The 21166-nt window shown below is 43.5% G+C and overlaps 1 protein-coding gene across 2 annotated transcripts in view; it reads right to left on the bottom strand.

The window, feature by feature from the left end:
* Positions 1–21166, bottom strand: part of INPP5D (inositol polyphosphate-5-phosphatase D) — a 112295-nt gene that overhangs the window by 3767 nt on the left and 87362 nt on the right. Inside the window, exons 22-27 of one of the 2 annotated variants that reach the window (XM_054983732.1) lie at positions 15928–16015; positions 15124–15273; positions 12093–12189; positions 11459–11575; positions 2530–2799; positions 731–1295 (exon numbers count right to left, since the gene is read on the bottom strand). In XM_054983732.1, coding sequence (XP_054839707.1) covers positions 731–1295; positions 2530–2799; positions 11459–11575; positions 12093–12189; positions 15124–15273; positions 15928–16015 — 1287 coding nt within the window. The remainder of the gene's footprint in view (positions 1–730; positions 1296–2529; positions 2800–11458; positions 11576–12092; positions 12190–15123; positions 15274–15927; positions 16016–21166) is intronic. The other variant, XM_054983734.1, reaches the window with a different exon arrangement.

The raw sequence follows: 21166 nt of genomic DNA, 5'->3' as shown, positions 1-21166 counted from the left end.
CCCATGAAGATGGTCTGGACATTTCAACTGTTCCGAAATGCCTCAGCCTGATTTGCTGCAAAGAACAAACAAAATTTGTGTTTTCCCAACTGTTTTATTCTGTTTTCTGGCTAAATTATGCAGGCATAAGTTGGGTTCATTGCATTAATACTGTGAATTCAATTTGCCCCAGCCCTCAAATGCAAATGGGACAGAAGACATTACTGGTGGAGTTAAGGGGTCTCAACCAGTTAGGGAATGGCAGTAGGAAGCTACTTGCTTACCTACACCCTCTCCCCAGTAGGCATTTTGCCACAGCCATGGGCCCAATAATTTTGACCTTTCTAAGGCCTGAGATCAAAGGATGGGGCCTCTTGAGCAGAAGAGAGTCTTTTCAGCTGCTGCATCCAGACCATGGAGCTCCTTCTTCTACAAGATGAGACCAGCACCATTTCTTCAGAACTTCCACAGCAGATTAGAAACATTTTTATTCTGGAAGACCTTTTGATTGGTTCTTCGATGATCGTATGTGCCCATCTGATTCCAATGATCGTGGCTTTATTGTACTATGGTGTGTTTTAATTGTTTTAAGATTGGATTATTTTAGGCACTATACTGCGGTATATGGTTGGTTTCATGATCTTTGATTGTGCCCATGTAGGTATAAAGGCAGACACATACAATGAACAATCTAAATATAACAGACAACATATCATTCTGCCTTATACTGAAATGCAACTGAGCAACTTACTGGCACCGTTGTTCCAGGAGCAGTCCCCTCTTCATTTTGGTGCTTTCTGAGGTGTGGGAATTCCAAACTCTCACGATAATCTCGCCCTTTGGGGTTCAGCATGTCAAGCACCATTTGGCTCTTGGACGGAAGAGGTGGTTTGCTTTGCCCTGCTTCAGACCTTGAAAGCTTGACAGGTTTCTTTGCTGGCACCAGAGCATCTGCACTGGCACAGGGCTTGTGCTTGCTCTGAGTCTTTTCATTTGGGACAGTCTTTTCCTCTGATTGGGCAGAACAAGTGTAAGAACGAAATCGGGGTGTGGGAACTAGGAAAGGAGGAGGGGATTGTTGCTTGTTACAAATTTTGCTGCTCTCATCCTCCTGCAGTTTGGTAAAAGGGAAGCTCTGATCAGGGGTAGATGGTAGTTCTTTTCGTGGAGCCTTGATCAGTTCTTGCTCTCTCTTAGACACCAGTTTGTCTTTGGATTTTGTGTAATCATAGAGTGGGTTGTCAATCATCTCTAGTTGGGGATGCATTTCTTCCAATAGTGAGGATTCTACCATGCTTTTCCTCACCTCAGCATATCTGCAATGTTTAAAGGGATAGCAATTAAAGATAGAGCAAGACCAGGTTAAAGAAAATTTTTAAAGGGTGGAGAGGATATCAAAATGACTGTGATGAAAGCAGATGAGAGTACTGATTAAAAAGAAGAAATAGGAACACGTGGCTATGTACACAACCACAACAGCAGCAATGTTAAAACCAGTTTCCTATAACTGCAATGCTAGAAAGAAAAAATCCCTTAAACTAAGATATTGGGAATAGTTTAGTGAAATTAGATACACCACTTTTTCACTTCAAAATAACAGAAGTATTGTATCTGCGAGCTCTATAGCCAAAACAAGAGTATGGTTGTCACGAGTCCCATCCTGGTACACACAATTTTCCTGTTTGTATCTAAGCTCCAAGACCAGGCTAAGCAGGCATCATCAATAGTCAGAATGGGAATAGGACAGTGAATCATAGAGCCACAGAGAGAGGGACAGAGTTTCTCTTTCAAAAGTTATTAGCTGATTGGCTTAGCATCAGCCAGAGCAGGAAAAGTGTATCTGTCCAAGGAGGTGTGACTATAACAAAACTGATAAAACTTGTAGGGGAGAGTTACTATGTTCTTTTCCAGGAGCAAGCAAGGGAAGAAGAATCCTTTGTGGAATAGTTTGATGTCAGGCCAACTTAGCTTGAAGTCTATTAAAGCCATTAAGCTACAAAACTAGTTTAGTCAGGTTGCATTAGCTCACTGTTTTATTTTTAACTCTTATTTTACATCCTCCACTCCCCTTTTCTCACACAGTTATATGCAACCTACCTCCTTTGTTTCCCAAACAAAGTTAATCTTTTTAAAGAGACCCAATGTTATTCCCAAATTGCTCAGGTGTAATAGGACTGGGATATGGATATGCCAGATCTCCACACAACCAGGCTACATGGGGGTGGGACAGAGAAAGGCAGAAATGGGTCTGTCAGATTCTGCATACGTTCTGACAGACCTGGAAACAACTACCTGTTGAGAGTGTGAGACTATTCAGTCAGTGGAAGCAAAGTCCTCCCTGTCTCTGGTTTTCCCTTGCCCTTCAGCCGTGAACCACTGTGAAAGTGGTTGTTGGGGGCATCTCATTTTGTAACATCAGGCTATGCAGCTGAAAGGCATGTACTCCCAGCACCTATAACTCAGCAATCATTCCAATTCCAGAGTTTGTACTGATGAGCAGGTGAAATGGGAAGAGAGTAGAACATCTCCAGGAGACAGGAGAAAACTCACACTTGGTGGTCCTGATTCCTGGGACCGGAAATTCGATGAGTTACAACCTGAGCGGGTGGTCTTGGCGACTGGGGTGATAGGTTGGAAGGCACAGTGGGAGACTCCAGTCCCATGAGAGAAGTGGTGTCTTTGGGTTGTAGGTCATAATTCCAGAGGGCAGCTGACTGGTCAGGTGATGGGATCTGTTTAAGCTGACTTGCTGAGCAGAACTGTTGAGAAGCAGCAGCCATTCGTAAGTAGTTTGGATTGTTGATATCTGTGGCTGTTGTACTGCAGAAGTGAAAATGATAATGTGGAGAGAAATAAATCTGAATCCTACACAGCAAGAGAAGCCAGGCAGCCTGCCACTTTTGCTAGCGGCAGATTCACTATCCTTTCCCACAAGGTTGGCAGATGCCTCAGCCGTAATTTGGGTGTCATTGCATTAGATGGCTACCATCAACCATTAGAAAGGGAGGGGTATGAGAAGCCGTAAAAAGTAAAAATGTTATCATTTCTATAGCACCTACAAAGTTCAAGGTCCTGCACATATGTTATAATAATCTTTACAATAGCCCTGTAAAGTAGACATGATTTTTAAAATGCTAATCACACTAACAGCACAATCCTGGTGGTGGGGAGGTGGGGAGCTTAGGGAGGTAACTAGCCCTAATGCCAATGCATCTTCCACTTACATTAGCATAAGCCAGAGTTACACTGGTGCAGCGCCCTGGTGGTGCCCTGCCAATCCCATGCACTGGCATTGCCCATTGTTGGCTGGCTGCCTTGCAGGCTATCGGTGGAAACTTCTGCACCAGCATGGGAGTGGGCAGGCTGGGGGGCATGCCAGGAGCTCGTCAGCTCCCTATGCTGCTGCAGCCTGGGAATGCCCCCAGCAGCAGAAAGACACACCATGAAAAAAGACAGCATAGCCCATAGGTGCTCATGGAAAGGGCAAATTCTCTGTAGGAGCACCACCAACTAAAGTTGGAAGCAGGTGTAGATGATATTGATGATGTTAATGTGCTTTGCTTAAAACCTAAAGAGTTATTTCTAATTTTGCTGTGGAAGTAACAGATAATGTTGGAACATTATATTCTCTTGCTTTCCCTGGATCTCTATGGAATGGGTAGTCTTCCTTTAGCCTTACAGCGCTTATCTAGTCAATTATCTTAGTATGCAATGTTCTTCACCCATCTCCAATAATTAACAACAACGACAACATTTGATTTACATACCACCCTTCAGGACAACTTAACACCCACTGAGAGAGGTTTACAAGGTATGTTATTATTATTCCCACAACAAATACCCTGTGAGGAGGGTGGGGCTGAGAGAGCTCCTAGAAGCTGTGACTGACCCAAGGTCACCCAGCTGGCTTCAAGTGGAGGAGTGGGGAATCAAACCCGGATCTCCAGAGAAAAGTTCTGCTGCTCTTAACCACTACACCAAACTGGCTCCTTTCAGGGAAGAGAGGGACATTAAACCTAATTAATTGCCACCCTTAGTCAAGCAGGGGCCTCAGACTGGGGTCCTTGGCTGCTTTGTTGACCCTCTGGGACTTCCCCTGGGTAATTTTTCTTTGGTCCCACACTTTCATTAACCTTGTTTTGCTGTTGCAGGTGTTCCATGCTCCCCAAGATCCTTTACTACACTGCTCTACACTGGCACGTCTTCCCTCTTCACGTCCCTGTGCTTCCAGGTAAGTGAGGCCAAGCAGTGTAGGCAAGCCTTCCTGGGTGTCCCCATTTCCTTCCTCTTAGCTGGCTTAGCCACCCCGGCCTCTAGCCAGTTTCCCTTGTCCTTTTCTCCTTCTTCTGTCCTCTCTTCTGCTATCTCTGCTTCCCCTTCTGAGCTGAATCCCACCCACACCCTGCCACATCACTTCTAGCCCTGCCATGTTTACACCTGCCAGGCAAGATGGAGTGCCTTGTCACTGCATGAGCTTCACAAAGCCAGCCCACAGGCCAGACTAATATATTAGGGACAGAGGAAAAAGAAAGACAAAATTATCCTTCATGAGTATATCCTAACATGTTACACCAAAAAGCTTTCCTTCCTGGCACCAGCAATATTCTTTAATGAACGAGATCTTACTCTTGGGAAAGCGCAATGGCAATTGGTGTGTCAGGAAACGTGGTTTAAAGACAAGTGGCCACGGTAATTTAGCCAACTTCTTCCTGCCTGGAGATTTGCTGTTATTGTTTCCAGAAAGGAAACTTAACAGATCATTGAGGAAACTTCCTCTGACCTGGATGGCCCAGGCTAGCCTGATCTTGGAAGCTAAGCAAGGTTGGCCCTAATTAGTACTTGGATGGGAGACTACCAAGGAACTCCAGGGTTGCTATACAGAGGCAGGCAAAGAACCTATGAACATCTCTTGTCTTGAGAACCCTAAAGGGGTTACCATAACTCAGCTGCAATTTGATGGCACTTTCCACCACCACCACCACCAAGGAAATTTATCCTGCTAAACAAATAAATAAACAAGACCAGTGGCCATAGATGGGGGGAATCTAAAAGGCAGTGTCACCAAATATAATAATAAAAACAATATGCTCCTCTTTGATGGATATAGATTTGAAGAAAAGGATTTTATATACTACTTTTATATATCACGTATATGGCTTGCACTTTTTTTCTACGCACAGGAGCCAATGTAGTATTTGTAATGCAACCTGTAAGAATATGACACTTGAAACAAGATCAAGAGAAGTATGCTGAAACTCTGCAAGAACTGAGGACTAATAATATACTGCTTGTAGAGCTGCACTTATAAAATATTACGCATATGTTATATTATTCTATAAGATTCCAATAGGAATCAGTACCAGAGAGCCTTTTGTAGAAAACTGATTTGATGCAGCAAGCTGGTTTTGGCCACTTGTGGCCTTATCTTCCTTAAGGCTGAGAAGAAACTGGGGGAAAGGGCACAGATGGGGAAAAACATCCCTTCCTCCCCACAGACTTCAGTTATCAGAGGGTACTAAGGCTGCCAGATTGAGACTCATTGGCGCCATTGAAAGTATTATGCCCAGAAGAAGGTAGGTGAGAGGTTAGAAGGTGTCCTTCCAAACTGAGGGCAAGATAAGGGGGTTGCAAGATTTGGAATTCCCCCAAGTACAGGGGCCAACCCAGAATTGCATCTTCAAATCAGAACTGACCCTAGATACCTTACGAGCCAATAAGATAACAAATATTAGAATATTGTAATATTGTTATGATTATCTGAAAGTATTAATTGCTCTGCGCTTCTATTGTAATTTTGATGAGCTTTTGCACACAAGGAGACCGTCTACTTCTGTGTAAGAAAAAGGGCTCATCCAGCGGTTTAATTAAATCATCTGTTTTGCTTCAATTCAAGAAGGACTCTGCCAAAACTATTATATTTATTTCAAGTAATTGCGCTTCCGATAAGAACAAATTGGTTTAAAACCTGGAATAAGGTGCTTAAGAACTGGGTTTTTGGAAGCAAAAGGGCTAGAACTCCAGATATAGTAAATTATGCATCACAGGAGGAGATGGGATGGGGGATACCAAATTTGGAGTTGTATTGTGAGGCGTTTCAATTGAAATATTTAATAGAGATTGGGTATAAGGATAGAGTTAAATGGGTTAGGATGGAGAATGAGATAAATAATAGAATAGGAAGAGAGGGGATCTTTAATAGGGATGTTCAGATGGCTTATAAGAAGGCGATTGGTCCAAGGAAAACAGCATTAAGTATTTGGAAAAGATAGTATAGGAAATGGATGCCGGGTCTTTCAAAGTGGACTCCATTAAAATATATAAATAAGGATTATATAGACACCGGTGGATGGAAGAAATTAGAAGAATTTGGATTTAATAGATTAAAAGATATGTTTGTTGAAGGTGGGACTTTAGTGGCAAAAAATAACGTGCTGGTGAAAATAGGAAAACAATACTGGTTGGAGGTGCATGGATTATACGAGTTAATTAAATCTGAAAAAGTGAAGGAGATAATTGGGGTAAAAACAGAAATGGATGATATACTAAGTAAAAGACAAATAAAAGAGAAAGGGCTAGCAGGGGCGTTACATAAGTTAATGATAAGAGAAAAGGAAAGGATGATAAGAATAATACAGAATAAATGGGATAAGAAGGCTTATCTCATCAGGAAACGATTCAAGAAATAATGAAAGGGATAAATAAAATTAAAAGGGATAAAGAATTGTCTAGGAAATTTATATGGAAATGGTATAGAACACCGGCTCAGATATCGTATATAGTTAAAGGAATGAGCCCTAAATGCTGGCAATGTGGCCAAGAAGTAGGCATATATGCTCATATGTGGTGGGACTGTAATGTTGTCAAGGAATACTGGCAAAAGATTATAAGGGTAATTTCTGATTTATTTCAAGTGAATATAGAGGTTAATAGGGATTTGCTTGTTTCCGGAATATTGGGAAATAAAAGAGTAGATAGAAATAAGCAAGATCTATATAAAATCATGATTTTAGCCGGAATGGCTGTAATAGCATTGGGATGGAAGGATAAGAACAAATGGACAATGGAAAAATGGAACAATTATGTCTTTGAAGGTGTTCAAGCAGATATATTTGTACAGATAACTGCTGATGAGACATGGGAGGATAAACGTCAAAAGATTATAAGTAAATGGACTTGTTATAGGTACTGGGTGGAAAGGGGGGAAGCCAACCCAAGCATTCAAACCCGAATGAAGAATTTGTGCACATGGTTAAAGATATGAAGACATAATGGGGGGTGGGGGTGGGAAGGGGTAAAAATAGCTGTATACAGTTCAATGTATGACTATGTATATATGTTATAACAATTTTAAAAAAACAATTAAAAAAATTCAAGAAGGACTCCAGGATCTTATTTTAATTTTTATTGTGGTTGGTCGGAGAAGGGAGAACGAACAACAGAGGCGCAAAGTTTTGCGCATAACATCTTTAACACCACTTAGAACCAAGTTTTGTTTTCTGGGAAAAGAGGTGGCGGAACTCTCAGGAGGGAAATGAGGAAGAAATACACGGGATTCTTTGAAATAATATTATTTTCAAGAGTTGCCGGAACTCCGTTCCACCATATTCCCGCTGAAAAAAAGCCCTGCTTAGACCCAATCAGCTCACTCTTCCTCATTTGAGTAGTTATTTCTCCTTATTGTTAGAAGAAGAGGACTAATGCTGTCACTTACTCATGTTTCAGAGGGGGACAAACCATAAAGTTTACTTTTTACTGTCTTGAACTACCCTTTGATGTGTAGATTGCTAATCTCAAGACTTACTCCACGAGACACCTTCTTCTTCCTCTCTTTGTCGCAGTCTCTATCTCCTCACCATCTTGCATCATGGATGCAGGATTCATGGATGCAGATTAGACAGACAGAGGAATCTATCTTTCCTTCTTCCTATCAAGGTATGGAGTTTTTTACAATAAAGAACTCACATTTCTAAACCTAAGCCAAGCCTATGAGAGTAAGTTTGTTATTTTCTCTTACACACATACTAGCCAGCAAAGCTCCTGCACCCCCATGTTTCCCTACAAACAATACAACTCTGTTAATATTTATCATATGTCTGCTTTAAATCTGTTGACTATTATTTACCCTCTTTCTGAAGACTACATGAATGTATCCTCAAATCCTATTCAATTTACTGATACGTGAATTGTTTTTATGAATATTTTCTCAGTGTATTTTTTGTTGATACCAACTGTGGCTCATTTCAAATGGCACATGAAACCATGTTAAATTAAGTTAAATTAACTATGATCAGTGTGAATGAGCAAATGCAGACTGCTCCACTAACATCAAACTATGATCAGAAACTGTAGTTTCACTCTACAGATTTGGACACGTTCGCTTAATTCTGGCTTGCTACATGACACTGCCCTTGCAACAATTCAGGCCAGGATTTCAGCCAAGTCTTTGCAGGAGATAAAGATAATGAAATCAGTATTTATCAAGATAAATCAAGATTTGAACGACAACCAGGCAAGCCTAGTTTCACATACTTAAAAATCATAGTTTCACATATTATCTTTGCAATGCAAAAAAAAAAATTCCCCCCTAAATCCCATTCCTTAATCAGTTATCATGAAAAGGCTGCTTCTACAAAGGATTTCTTATTCCAGATTGCATCCTGTTTAGCTTTAAAAGCCCATATGTATCCATTCATACCCTTGGGTAGTTTAGTGAGAGTTTATCCTAGGTTGCCAATTTTTGAATGATTTGGCTGCTACTGTGCCTTTAATAGCAGCTTGATGCACAGAAGTGTAGTAGAATCATCTTTTTCTTGCATAAAAAGAAGTGGTAAGAAAAACTTTACCTACTTCCTTTTTATGTATCAGGATACTTTTACAGCCATTAAGAAATTAGGCAGCCTTTTTCATTTATTTTTTCAACAATCTCATGAGATCCGCTTGACAAATCATATCTTGCCCACTCTCTGAGCTTCATGGCTGAGCAAGGATTCTGATCTGGTCTGCTTTGTTGACTGTACTGCATTGTTGAAGTGACCTGCGGGGAGGGCTTCCAAAAGCACCTCCACAAATTCATATAACTGTGGAAAAGAGGATGTTCCTTGAGCTGCAATAAAGGCTGACAGGCATTTTTGCACATATAATTTCACAATAGTAAATAGGCAATACATGGAGGGTTTTAATCCAACTCTGTGATCTGTTGGTTACCTTAGTGGGCATTAGAGGAGGGGATGTGACTAAGGATGCTTGCGTACTTTTTGGTTCCATTCATGTCCTGTTTGCTAGTCATGAATAGGTTGCTGGGTTTTTTGATAGACTGTTTGTGACTGTTCAGCAGGTTGATTTACCTTACCTTACTTTACCTTCCTCCCTAACAGTGTACTAGAGCACAACTGGCTTTCTGTACATGAGTATTCTTACATAGCCTGATTGAATTCTACTCTGAACAGACCTTAATAATGTTAATGGCTCCTGATCTGTTTAGATCGGCAGTGTTTTGCAAAAACTGTATGCAAACCTGTTTGGAAGGGATTAGAGTCATTCAGTGTCAAACCTAACAAACCTAGTGATTGGCTCACATCTGACTGTCACAGTTGAACAAGGTCAGTTTGAACATGTTCAATGTGAAATTCTCTGCATCCTTAGTTGTGGTTATGTGGTAAAGCTTGTGCTTTTCTTGTAGAAGGTTCTAGGTACAATTCCTGGCATCTCTAGTTAAAGGATTTCTGGTCGCAGATGTTGGGAAAGACTTTTTCTGTATGATAACAGAATCCTTGCTGATGTGGGGATACGAGGGACTGCCTTACAGTGGCTTGTCTCTTTTCTCCACGGTCGGGGACAGAGGGTGGCGCTTGGGGAGAAATTGTCATCCCACCACCCTTTGGTGTACGGGGTCCCACAGGAAGCAATACTCTCCCCTTTATTGTTTAACATCTATATGCGCCCCCTTGCCCAGTTGGTGCAAAGTTTTGGACTTGGGTGTCGTTAATATGCAGATGACACCCAGTTGTATCTGATGATGGACGGCTGGCCCGGCTCAGCCCCAGATGTCCTGGAACATGCTTTTGCAGCCGTGACTGGTTGGTTGAAGCACAGTTGGCTGAAACTGAACCGGACAAAGATGAAGGTCCTGTACTTGAGCCACAGGGGATGAGGTTCGGGACTCTGGCTCCTGGCCCCCGATGGGGCACCGTTAGTGCCAGTTCCGAGGGTTAAGAGCCTGGGGGTGATCTTGGATGCCTCCCTGAAAATGGAGGCACAGGTCACAGTGGTTGTCAGGTCCTCTTTCTTCCATCTGCGGCAGACCAGGTAACTTGTCCCTTACCTGTCAACCCGTGACTTAACTACAGTGATCCAAGCAACGGTCATCTCTAGGCTAGATTACTGTAACTTGCTCTACGTGGGGCTGCCGTTGAGCCTGACCCGGAGATTACAGCTGGTACAAAATGCAGCAGCGCGTGTTATTACAAGAGTGCCAAATAAGGCACATATAACACTGTTCTTACGCAAGTTGCATTGGTTGCCAGTGGAGTACTGGATTAGATTCAAGGTTCTGGTATTGACCTATATGTCCCTGTGTGGACTGGGACCAGTGTATCTACAGGACCATCTCTCCCCATATATTCCCTGGAGGACACTCTGATCAGGGGACAAACAGCTGTTGGTGATCCCTGGCCCCAAGGAGGCCCGCCTAGCCTCGACTAGAGCTAGGGCCTTTTCAGTCCTGGCTCCCACCTGGTGGAACGCTCTGTCTGCTGAAATCAGGGCCCGGCAGGACCTACTATCCTTCCGCCAGGCCTGCAAGACAGACTTGTTCCACCAGGCATATGGCTGAGGCTGGGCCTCTGCCAGCCCCCCCCCCCCAAAAGGGGTGTATAAAATCTTAACCCTCCCTGTGAAGGCTGTCCACCGTCCTGTTTTAAATATGTATGGATTTTTATTGTATTTTAATATGTTGTTATCCACCCTGAGCCCGCTTGCGGGGAGGGCAGAATAGAAATTTGAAATAAATAAATAACCTGAGGGAACCACAGAAATCAGCTGTGAATCTCAGAGCAAAGGTTTCCAGTCCATGCCCTTCATCTGGTAGTTGAACACCAAATCCTAAAACTAATTGTTAAGCAGGATATGAACTGCTTTACAAGGTGAGGAGTAGTCTGAGATGGCCAGTGAGGTTTAGAGGTCAGAGTTGGACTGGAGCTGGGGAGAACTTGCTTCAGTTCCCTGCTCAACCACGATACTCACTGCATGACCTGGGCAGGTCAATCTCTCTTAACTTAACCTCCTGTTGTGAGGGTAAAATGGAGGAGGATGGAAATGTAACCTGCCCTGAGCTCCTTGGGTGGGATAATAGACTGCACATGGGCAGAAAGGATGGTGTGGGTGCATCCAGATAGACCTACTGTACTTTGAGATTCTTTGTTCAGGCAGAAAGAAATGTTCAGTGCCTACATAAAGCTTATGAAGATGAAATCATGAGTACCGCAAGTGATCTTCTTTGCCCTCGTCCAGAGATGCTGTTATGGTTCCACGACAGCGAGCAAGAGCGGCTGCTTCTTTGGCTACCAGCTGGCTAGATCTCCTGTTCGAAGAAGAGCCCCTGGAAATGAAGAAAAGGTTAGTTAGTTTTCTTTCTTTTAGATGTTTAACCCGAGTGGGGAACCCAGATGTTTCTTTCCAGTGGGGAACCCAAAGTGGCTTACAACCTCGTTTCTCCCTCCTTTAATTTATCCTCCTAAGAACAACCCTGTGAGGTAGATGAGGTTGAGAGTGACTGGCCCAAGATCAACAAGTGAGCTTCCATGCCAGAGTGAGGCTTTGCAAGACAGTCTCCTAGATTCTGGTCTGACACTTTAACCACTACACAACACTAGATCTGAGATCTGGCTATATTAATCTGGAACTCTTTTCTCCATGCCAGTCTTGCATCAATCATTTTAACTCAGAGAAAACTTCCTGTCTGCTCCTGTTTATTAATGTACATGGAAGCAGCTTTCCTAGATCTTTATTCTCCAGTTTCTTCTACCTCTGACAGATGCAGATCCACCTAAAGGCATGTTAGCAGTCAACTGCTAACTTATTTTGGCATATATAAAACCAGCTGCTTGCTGACCTACCTATTTGTGGACTCCCATTCTTTGCCATGGTCTATGTTGCACATTCCTCTCGCTGGTTTCTGTCCAGCAGACTCATCCCGCTCAATCTTCACAAAGTCTGAAGCACGAAAAAAAATCACAAGAGAGAGACAGAGAGAGCACATGTTCACTAGCTTAGTGTTTTGGATTACAATTCAGGTTTATCAGCTTAAAGCTAAACATTTCTTAGAAGCTCTGTTGCATCTCCCCATTTCAACACTATTTATGAACATTAGCCAGTTAAACAATTGTACGTAATATTCAAGACCTAGCACTGTGACACTGCAGTCAGTACACATGGATCTCCCCAGTGGGGCAAACAGGGCCTCCCCCATGGCCTTTTTGGCTTGGGAAGGCTGAAGCCCCTCCTCCCCCTGCACCATGCTCGCAAGCCAAATGCATCCCTGAGTGCTTCAATCATTAGCTCCTCAATGTTACATCAAAATTCAAGCCTAGTCGCATCTTAAATACCAACAAGATTTTCGGAGTATGAGTTTTCAGGAGTCAAACCTCCTTTTATCAGATAATGGGAGCTTTTGTTCTCAAAAGTTTATACCCTGAAAATCTTTTTGGCTTTCAAGGTGCTACTGGACTTGAATCTTGTTGTTCTACTGCAGACCAACATACATACCCACATGAAACTATCCACGTTACATGTGGTATGGATCAGGCTGAGGGTGCCCAAAGTAAGATACAGTGAGGCCTAGACTAAGGTAAGGCTCTTCCTCACCTTTCCGTGGTGGCACTTGCACCACTCTAAGGGCAAAGCTTCCACCTTAGCTAGCAAGGGAGGGAAACAAAGTGAAGTCCAGAGTTGCTGCCCACCATGGTGATCTCTCATTGGCCACAGGAGGAGTCTGGTTGGAGCAGCCCGGCCTGGCCTGGCCTGGCCCAAGGTACAGCTAGTCAGTGAGTCAGAAATTGCTCTCCTTAACTCAAGGTGATAAGCAAATAGAAATGTTGATTACACAAAGTGACAATTATATATATATAGTGTAATGTAAATTGGACGCTCCAATGATAATGATTATAATCTTCTATATGTTATAAAAAATTGTATTTTATTGTATACTGTTTGAATTCAAATAAAAGTTTTGGAAGGGGGAAAAAAAGAAATTGCTCTCCTCAACCTCTGGCAGAATATTTCTATCCATGTAGCTGTGAGAGAGACTGAATATTCAAAACATATAATACCAGCAGGTCCTTGAGGATACCCCGGCTACAACCTTTCTGCTATAATAGAAAGTCATGGAGGAATGTCCTTGTTCAGAATAAAGAGAATAATATTACTCCAACAGGCATGTTTAATAAATGACATTAACACTTTTCTTTTTGATCCTATTTGGGATGTTTTCAGTATGCAGATAAACAGTGACAACAGCATTTATTATCTTTGTATTTTGGAGCCTGTTGTTTGCTTGTGTGCTTCATTGCCCATTTTCAAGAGATCTGACTGTGAAGAAAGAGATCGCCACTTCTTAGCTTTATAATGGTAAAAGTGGAAATATATTCTGCTGACAATCAGGTAGAGGGCTCTCTCTCTCTCTGTTCTTGGGCTTCAAAGCAAGAAGGGAAAATTATAACTGGATTCTGTGCATCTCTTGTAAGTTTCAGACAGTCACAGAGTAAAAATACTTTTTGAGTACAGAAACTACACTAGATGTTCTTATGGTCTTTATTTTTAAAAAATACTGATCTCTTCTATTATCAGAGTCATAAATCCAGAGGAGTTAGCCATGTTACTGTAGTAGCAAAATAGTAAGGAGTCCAGTAGCACCTTAAAGACTAACCAACTTTATTGTAGCATTAGCTTTCGAGAGCCACAGCTCTCTTCGTCAGATGCAACCAGTCCTTTGTGATCTTCACAATAGTTTGGTCTTGTTCACATAATAAATGTTTCCTGCAAAAAGATCATCTACATGCATTCCCACCCCTTCTTGTTCCTCTCTCAGGAGAGGTGAGGCTAGGCTACATGGCTGCTTCTTGAAGTGCATGTTTCCTCTTTCCCTTGAGTCTGAGGTATATTCTGGAAAAGACTAAATATACAGGCCACCTTCTTTGGTTTCTAGGCAAACACAGAACACTTCCAGGGACTACCAGGTGGCTACTGTGTCTGTTCCTCCAACTTCTCTGAGAGCCAAACAACACAATATTTATTTCAATGCGTTCCCTGGACCAGACTCACTTTCATCTCAATCACACTTCAACTGCAGGGAATCAAAAAGAGTCCAGTAGCACCTTTAAGACTAACCAATTTTATTGTAGCGTAAGCTTTCGAGAATCAAGTTCTCGAAATCAAAGTTCTCGAATCAAGACTGCAGGGAATGCCACTTTTAAAGTCTGCAGGAGCCAATTTGACAGTGGCACAGTGGGGGAGGGGGGGTCTGCCTCCCCTCCACACCTTTTTCCTGAGCTGAAAGAGCTCCAGGGGAATTATCTGTATAACTCTGAAGATGCATGTGCTCAGAATACTCCCCCATCCAACTCCCAAGTTATGCAAATAATGCTTCACTGAGGCTGTTTCTACTCAGGAAAAAGCCATGGAGGGAGGTCAGGAGACTCCACCCCCCCCCCCCCGCCATTCTACTTTCCTGAGTGAAATTGGCTCCTGCCAGCTTTAAAAGTGACATTCTCTCAGGCCCAAATTGTGACAAAAAGTACCATGTAATTTGACCCTGAGAAAAATGGGCTTTTCCGCACTAGGTTTTTGATGCAGCTCAGCTTCTTAAATTGACAAAAAACTAGGACAGACTATCAAAAGAAATGGTCTGTAAATGAAGAGAAAAATCCAATGAGGCTAAGGGGTATTAACATGGGGAAAGGATCATACAAGGACCGTATGATGGAATGAAGCCAATTTTTCCAATTACCACTCAGAGCACTGTCCCGCATCATCAGTTTGGGCTGGTTGTAGCCCAGAATGCTGCTAGAAAAAGAAAACAAGCTTTTTCTCAGGCACCATATTAGACCTTTCCTGGCCAAGAAGTAACCTGTGTTTGAGCCATTGTCTTACCATAGAGTTTCTCTCTCTGTTTGCCTTGGGAAGTCTGTAGCTTGAATTCTCCTTGGAATTCTCCTGTCATCTCCCCATGGTGTGTTAGCATAGTTCGGATAGGGACTTGGGATTCTGTAGCTCCACTCTGAAGGGCAATGCAACCTTCTCCTAGGAAACAAGGAAGGAATGAGTTCAGATAATGAGGAAGCTGACAACATATTCCTCTCATTTTTCTGAGCAAACAGGACTAACGTACCCAGAAAAAAGGACTGGAAATAATTGTCGATTTTACCTCTTGTGTATATCTGAATAATTTCCTGTTTGTCAGCCTCCTGGAAGCATCTGCCTGGCCACTGCTAGAAACAGGATGTAGGTGGAGATGGACATTTGTTCTGATCCAGTAGGATCAATGCACAACAGAACTTCCTAGGGGGCTATGCCTATTGGGACTTCACTGTAGTAGACCAACCCTGGTGTAAACATGGAAATGGATTGATCTGTGGCCTGTAGGTGAGAAAGTCTGAAAAAGCCGTAGAGAAGGATACCAATGCCAGCAAAATGCATGTCCACTAAGTAGCTTGGATTTGGGGTAGCAGGAGGGGGTAGATAAACCTACAGGGAAAAGCACCTAAGAGTCAAAGCCCCTCATGAGTACATAAAGTCACCTCTTACAACATGTGCTAAAATGCATTTTTATAGCAGAAAATAAAGCACCAAAGCTGTCATTCAAGCTTTCTGCTGTCATTCTCCCCCCACGCTCTCAGTGATCTAACTGAAAAGTAGAGGTTGACTCACGTACAAGCCTTTGGGATAAGGGCTTACCATACGATTCATCGCTGTCTGATGACTTGATGCTGATCAGAATGTGTTGGTCCAGTAGATACTCTGGGTCTGAAATAATTGGAGTCAGCTGCAAGAAAAAGCCCAAAGAGTTCAGTCAAATGAGAGAAGCAAATGTATTATTCACATTCCTCTCCATGAGCAGTACCTTTTCCTTGTGAATATTTTTTATGTTAAAGTAGGAAAGTCGGTATTTACATAGGAGAAAGGCCTATTGTATTCCAGTAATTTACTTCAGATAAAGTATGCATGATTTTAGCCTAAGGCCCTTTTAAAGATGAATTCTGATGCTGTATTTTTTGTTCAGGGACTTGTACTCAAAAGTATTTCACAAGGATTGAAACCTGGGTTTGCCATTGACAGGCAACTGCAGCCAGATCTATGATGAATAGATGTGTTGGATATATATGTTCACATTATATTTTAGGTGTGCAGTTAGATCTTGAGCCCATGCCTAAAAAACATAATATGTAAAGTAGCCCTCAGTTAAAGGTATGATGAAAATCCAGGAATTGAGCGGGCTTATTTCTGTCTGCTTTACAATATGGCAAACGTACAATTCTCTCTGACATCAATGATTTGGAATGAATTGCAGTTGCACTTCTGAGAGCAAAAAGAATGAACATCAGAAGCAACACACAGGTGATTTGTGGCGGCAGAGGCAGCAACCACAACAGGTAACTAGTATTGCCACTGAAGCACCACATTATCTTTTTCATTCTACTGCTTCATAAACACAAGCAGCAAACAGAGTCATGGCTTTTTCTAGAGTAGTGCACTTTAGCCCATGTAACAGATAGATTAATCAACGGGAGGTTTAGCTGAATAATCCATAGTGGCAATTTTTAGTTGGAGTGTATTATAATGTGACTTTAGGGAGATACTCCTGGTTCCATAAAGAACTGATCCCAGCCGCTTGTTAAAGAACTCAACTTATTTTATTTACATATACAGCACCAGCAGCCATCTTAACAACCATAACACTGCCTCTTTTCTCCAGACACCACCAGTAGGCAGCTAGCCTCCCATTAAAACATTTAATAATTAGTAATAACTTTTACTACATGCTAGGCAACAACTTTTTTCTACTACATTTTTATTCCACCCTTCTTCCAATAAACTCAAGATAGGGTTCCCTTCCACTAGTTCCTTATAACAACCTTGTGGGGTAGGTTTGGCTGAAAGACAGGAAGCTTCAAGGTAGAATAGAGATTTTGAACCTGGGTGAGTTTGGTCAAACCTGTATGTTTTCACAGTTCGTTCAGCATCCTCCAAACAATAATACTAGTATTTAAAATGCTTCATAAGCTTTTAAAAGAATATTATAAGCTAAATCAGTTTCTTATGTGGGAGTTTCCTGCTTTCTGTCTCACCTTCTTAGCTGCTATACAATACTAGCTGTCAGGCATATATGTTGAGGATATTGTAAAAAGCACAACTTATTGATTAACTGATTCATTATATTAAAAATCTCCACCTGATACAAAGTAGAGATTTTTCAGGTTCATTATCCACTCTATTTTTCATTCCATACACTAACGTTTTCAGTGGCAAATGTCCATTACAGCATTATTGGATACCAGAGACCCAAAACCAAAGATCTGGATGATGATTTCAGATGTGTTTGTGAATGTTAGTCATTCTCATCTCTGCAGATCCTGGCTATGCAGACTTATCCTCTCCTTTTCCCCTTTTCTAGTGTTCCTTCCTCTTGTCCTTATGGTCCTTTCCTGTTCACTTCTTTCTTCTGGACTACTCTTCCTTTCAATATTAGTTTCCAAATCCCTGATTTTCCAGTCCTACTCCAGAGTCCAGAGACACTTAAGAGCAGAGCAACACAGCCAATGGCAATCTCTAACCCTTAGCATCTGAGCACATGAGTTAGTGGGAAATAAAAATTGTGTAGTGTTATCCTAAGCAGATATACACCCTTCTGAGCCCATTGATTTCAACAGACATAGGGCTGGATCCTAGTCTCCCTTCTATCAAGTCTTCCTCCTGTTGGGATTGAGGCCACCTGCTAGTTCCAGCATGGTTGCTGTTCCCATTTTTATTGCTAAAGCATTCCCTCTGGAGGTGACCTGGTTTATTTCACTTGAAGTAGTGGGGAAATTCTTTTCTTTCTCTGAAGAGCCAAGCTACAAGTGATGCCTGACACAGGTTGGACACTTGTCAGCTTCCCTCAAGTTTTGATGGGAAATGTAGGCACCCTGGTCTTACAGCTTGGCTCTCCATTGAATTGAAGTTTACAGAAACCTACACACACACACACAGTGAAGGGGAAGGGGGGCACCCAGCAAGAACCCGATGCCTGCAATCCCCTCCCGACCACATGTTCTCGCTTCCATAGACTGCTGCTCTGTAAACTTCAATTAAATGGAGAGCCAAGCTGCAAGACCAGGATGCCTACATTTACCATCAAAACTTGAGGGAAGCTGACAAGTGTCCAACCTGTGTCAGGCGTCACTTGTAGCTTGGCTCTGAGACTGGCTTTTTCTTTGTGGTCAATTTGCCTAGTCCCTGTCCTCTGGGCTTGGCCTCTCTCACCATGTAATTTGAGGCATTTTTGCCTTTGCTCTGGTCACGGTTGTCAGGTTCTGATTGTGTTTAAGCCAAAGAGACTCCATTTTAATCCTGTCAGTATATTAAGTGTTTCTTTTGCAGGTGGCAAGCCTTCCCATGAAAGCTTACAGAGAGAAGAGGAATGTTATGTCTATATATGTCTGCCTTTCTGACACCCTTGAGAAACTTTCACTTTCTCACCCTCGGGCCGATTGTTTTGAGAACTGTGGGGGAGGATGGGGCCTGCAGGGAACTGCTATTCTGTACCTCAGCTTTTGCCTAGCATTCGTAACAATTTTCAAGTGCAGCTAAGATCCGTGTATCTTGGAATGTGTACTCTAATGGTTGTTTATCTCCAGTAAAGCCTTTTGAAATCAAAGGACTTTTGTCTTATTGCAAGAGGCAGGCTGAGTTGCAACTTTTAGCAAGCCACAGTCTTACATTTTGTTACGAATCACCTCTGTTCCAATGCCTTGGCCGGAGGAGACGGATACCAAGGCCGAGCCCGACAGGGACCCTTTGTTTGATCCATATGTCTCCAGCATGGGAGGAGTGGAACCTACTACAACAAATCAACCCGTTCCAGGGGGAATGGAGTCTGGTCCTGCTACAGTGTATCCCCTTGTACCCGACAGAGCTGGCACCCAGGACGTCTGGAGGGACTTGGGAGCTCGACCATGGGCGACGGCAGAACCCCTGATATCTTTGCCTACACCGAGGCAGTGGGGCTCCAGGCCTAGAGAAACGAGGGAGAGGAGAGCAAGCACGATGTTCTCCAGGTCGCTCATTGACGTGAGACGGATGGTCGGTTCGTCAATGGAGGAAGGACCTAGCATTATTTGGGAGCTTCCCAAACAGTCCCGAACGCCAATCAAGGCGTGGGCCAGCAACCAGCCATGGTATATGTGGAATAAAGAGCCTGATCAACTGGAAGAATGGGACCCCAGGGGTACAGAGAATACCCAGGATTGGGAGACCACCCGCCGCGACTTGATGAGCTGGGATTATGCCGAAGTTGCTACGTGGATGGGGCAGTACGAATCAAGTAATCAAACTTGGCAGCAACTACAGAGCCGAACTCTAGCTGTTGATGCGGGGATTTCAGCGGTGACGGGACTAGCGAAAGGAATCCTCGCTGGAATATCAGAGGAAAGTGAAACTACTGGGGCCACCGGAATGGGAGAGATTCGACCTTGGTCCCGTGCTACCACCTCCTCTGAGGACTATGTGGATTCAGTACAATTCCCAACGGAGATGCCCCAGGAATTGCCATATGAGGATGTAGATACCTCGGTGCCAATTCACGTACAGAGACTGGAAGATAGAATTGGCACTATGGAGGAGAACTTGGCCCACGCAGTGCACTTGCTATCAGTACTCGTCATGGAGGGAAGAGGTGAGGGGCCGCGACAAGAAGCTGGAGAGTGTCCTAGGGTCTCGATAGGTCGAGGCGTAGTAGCCCCCCAACAGCTAGCGCCTATCCCGAGAGGCCCACCGGTATTAACGCCGGCACAAGGTCAGGTCCCCCCGTTGAACCGGGAACCGTTGGTCTTACTGGAGGATGATCAACAAGGACTGGTGACGCCACCACCGGACCCTCCCCAAGGTCCACCGGACGTGTTACCAGAGGATCTCCCACAGGGGCCTCCTCAAGATGATAATCATCACCCTCCAGGACCCCCGAGAGACGGGAACCAGGACAGACCTCAAAAGCAGCCCCCTCTTAAACCTCAAGAGCAACCTCTTCAACCACGAGAGCCACCGCTTCAGCCCCAAGAACAGCCTCCGAGACTCCCGCCACTGTGGGAACAACCGCCTCATTTTCCTCCTCCAAGAGGTCCAGCACCGCAACCTTTTCACCCGCAGCAAGTACCTCAGGGTCCCCCACAGCCGAGACTGCAGGGTCCCCCACAGCCGAGACCGCAGGGTCCCCCGCAGCCGATACCTCAACAACCGCCAGTACAACCTATTCCGCGGCAACCCGACACACAGCCCAGACCGAGGCCAGTGCCTGTACAGTACTACCCGTTACCAGCTCCAGCCCCAGTTGCTAGACCTCAGGAGTTACCAATGGGGTGGGTAAAGTTGGAAGCTACGTTTGACGGAGATCCTTCAAAACTAGGATTTTTCTTAGTACAAGCACTGCAGTTTTTTAATCGTTGGGGACATTTGTTCGAAGACGAAGCTAGTCAAATCGAATACCTAGGATCCCAGCTGCAAGGGAAAGTGGCAGAATGGTATGTAACTTTGTATGAATTGGGGCCCCCGGAATTAGATACCTTGCAAGGCTTGGAAGCAGCTCTCTGAGCTCAATATGAGGACCCGTTGGAAGAAGATAGAGCCCGAACAGAATTGCAAACCATTAGGCAAGGCAATGTGTCGGCCAGGGACTATGTTACTAAATTCCGACAGCTAGCAGCCAAATGCCCAAGATGTGAGGAGTCCACAAAAATAATTTTGTTTAAACAAGGCATGAATCCTAAATTGCTGGACTGGGCTCTTATGCAAGACAATCCCCCAACATTATTGGGTTGGATCCAATTGGCATGTGAAGTGGAAAACCGTATGCAGGAAGTACGGCTTGTAGAACAACAGCAGGCTACGGGGCACCGAAGAACTTCGATAATTGTTAGAGGGGGAAGAGGAGCAGGATACGCAG

The sequence above is a fragment of the Eublepharis macularius genome, chromosome 6, assembly GCF_028583425.1.
Source record: "Eublepharis macularius isolate TG4126 chromosome 6, MPM_Emac_v1.0, whole genome shotgun sequence".
Taxonomy (NCBI): domain Eukaryota; kingdom Metazoa; phylum Chordata; class Lepidosauria; order Squamata; family Eublepharidae; genus Eublepharis; species Eublepharis macularius.
Note: the sequence above shows the minus strand (reverse complement) of the source record. Positions and strands in the feature narration are given on the sequence as shown.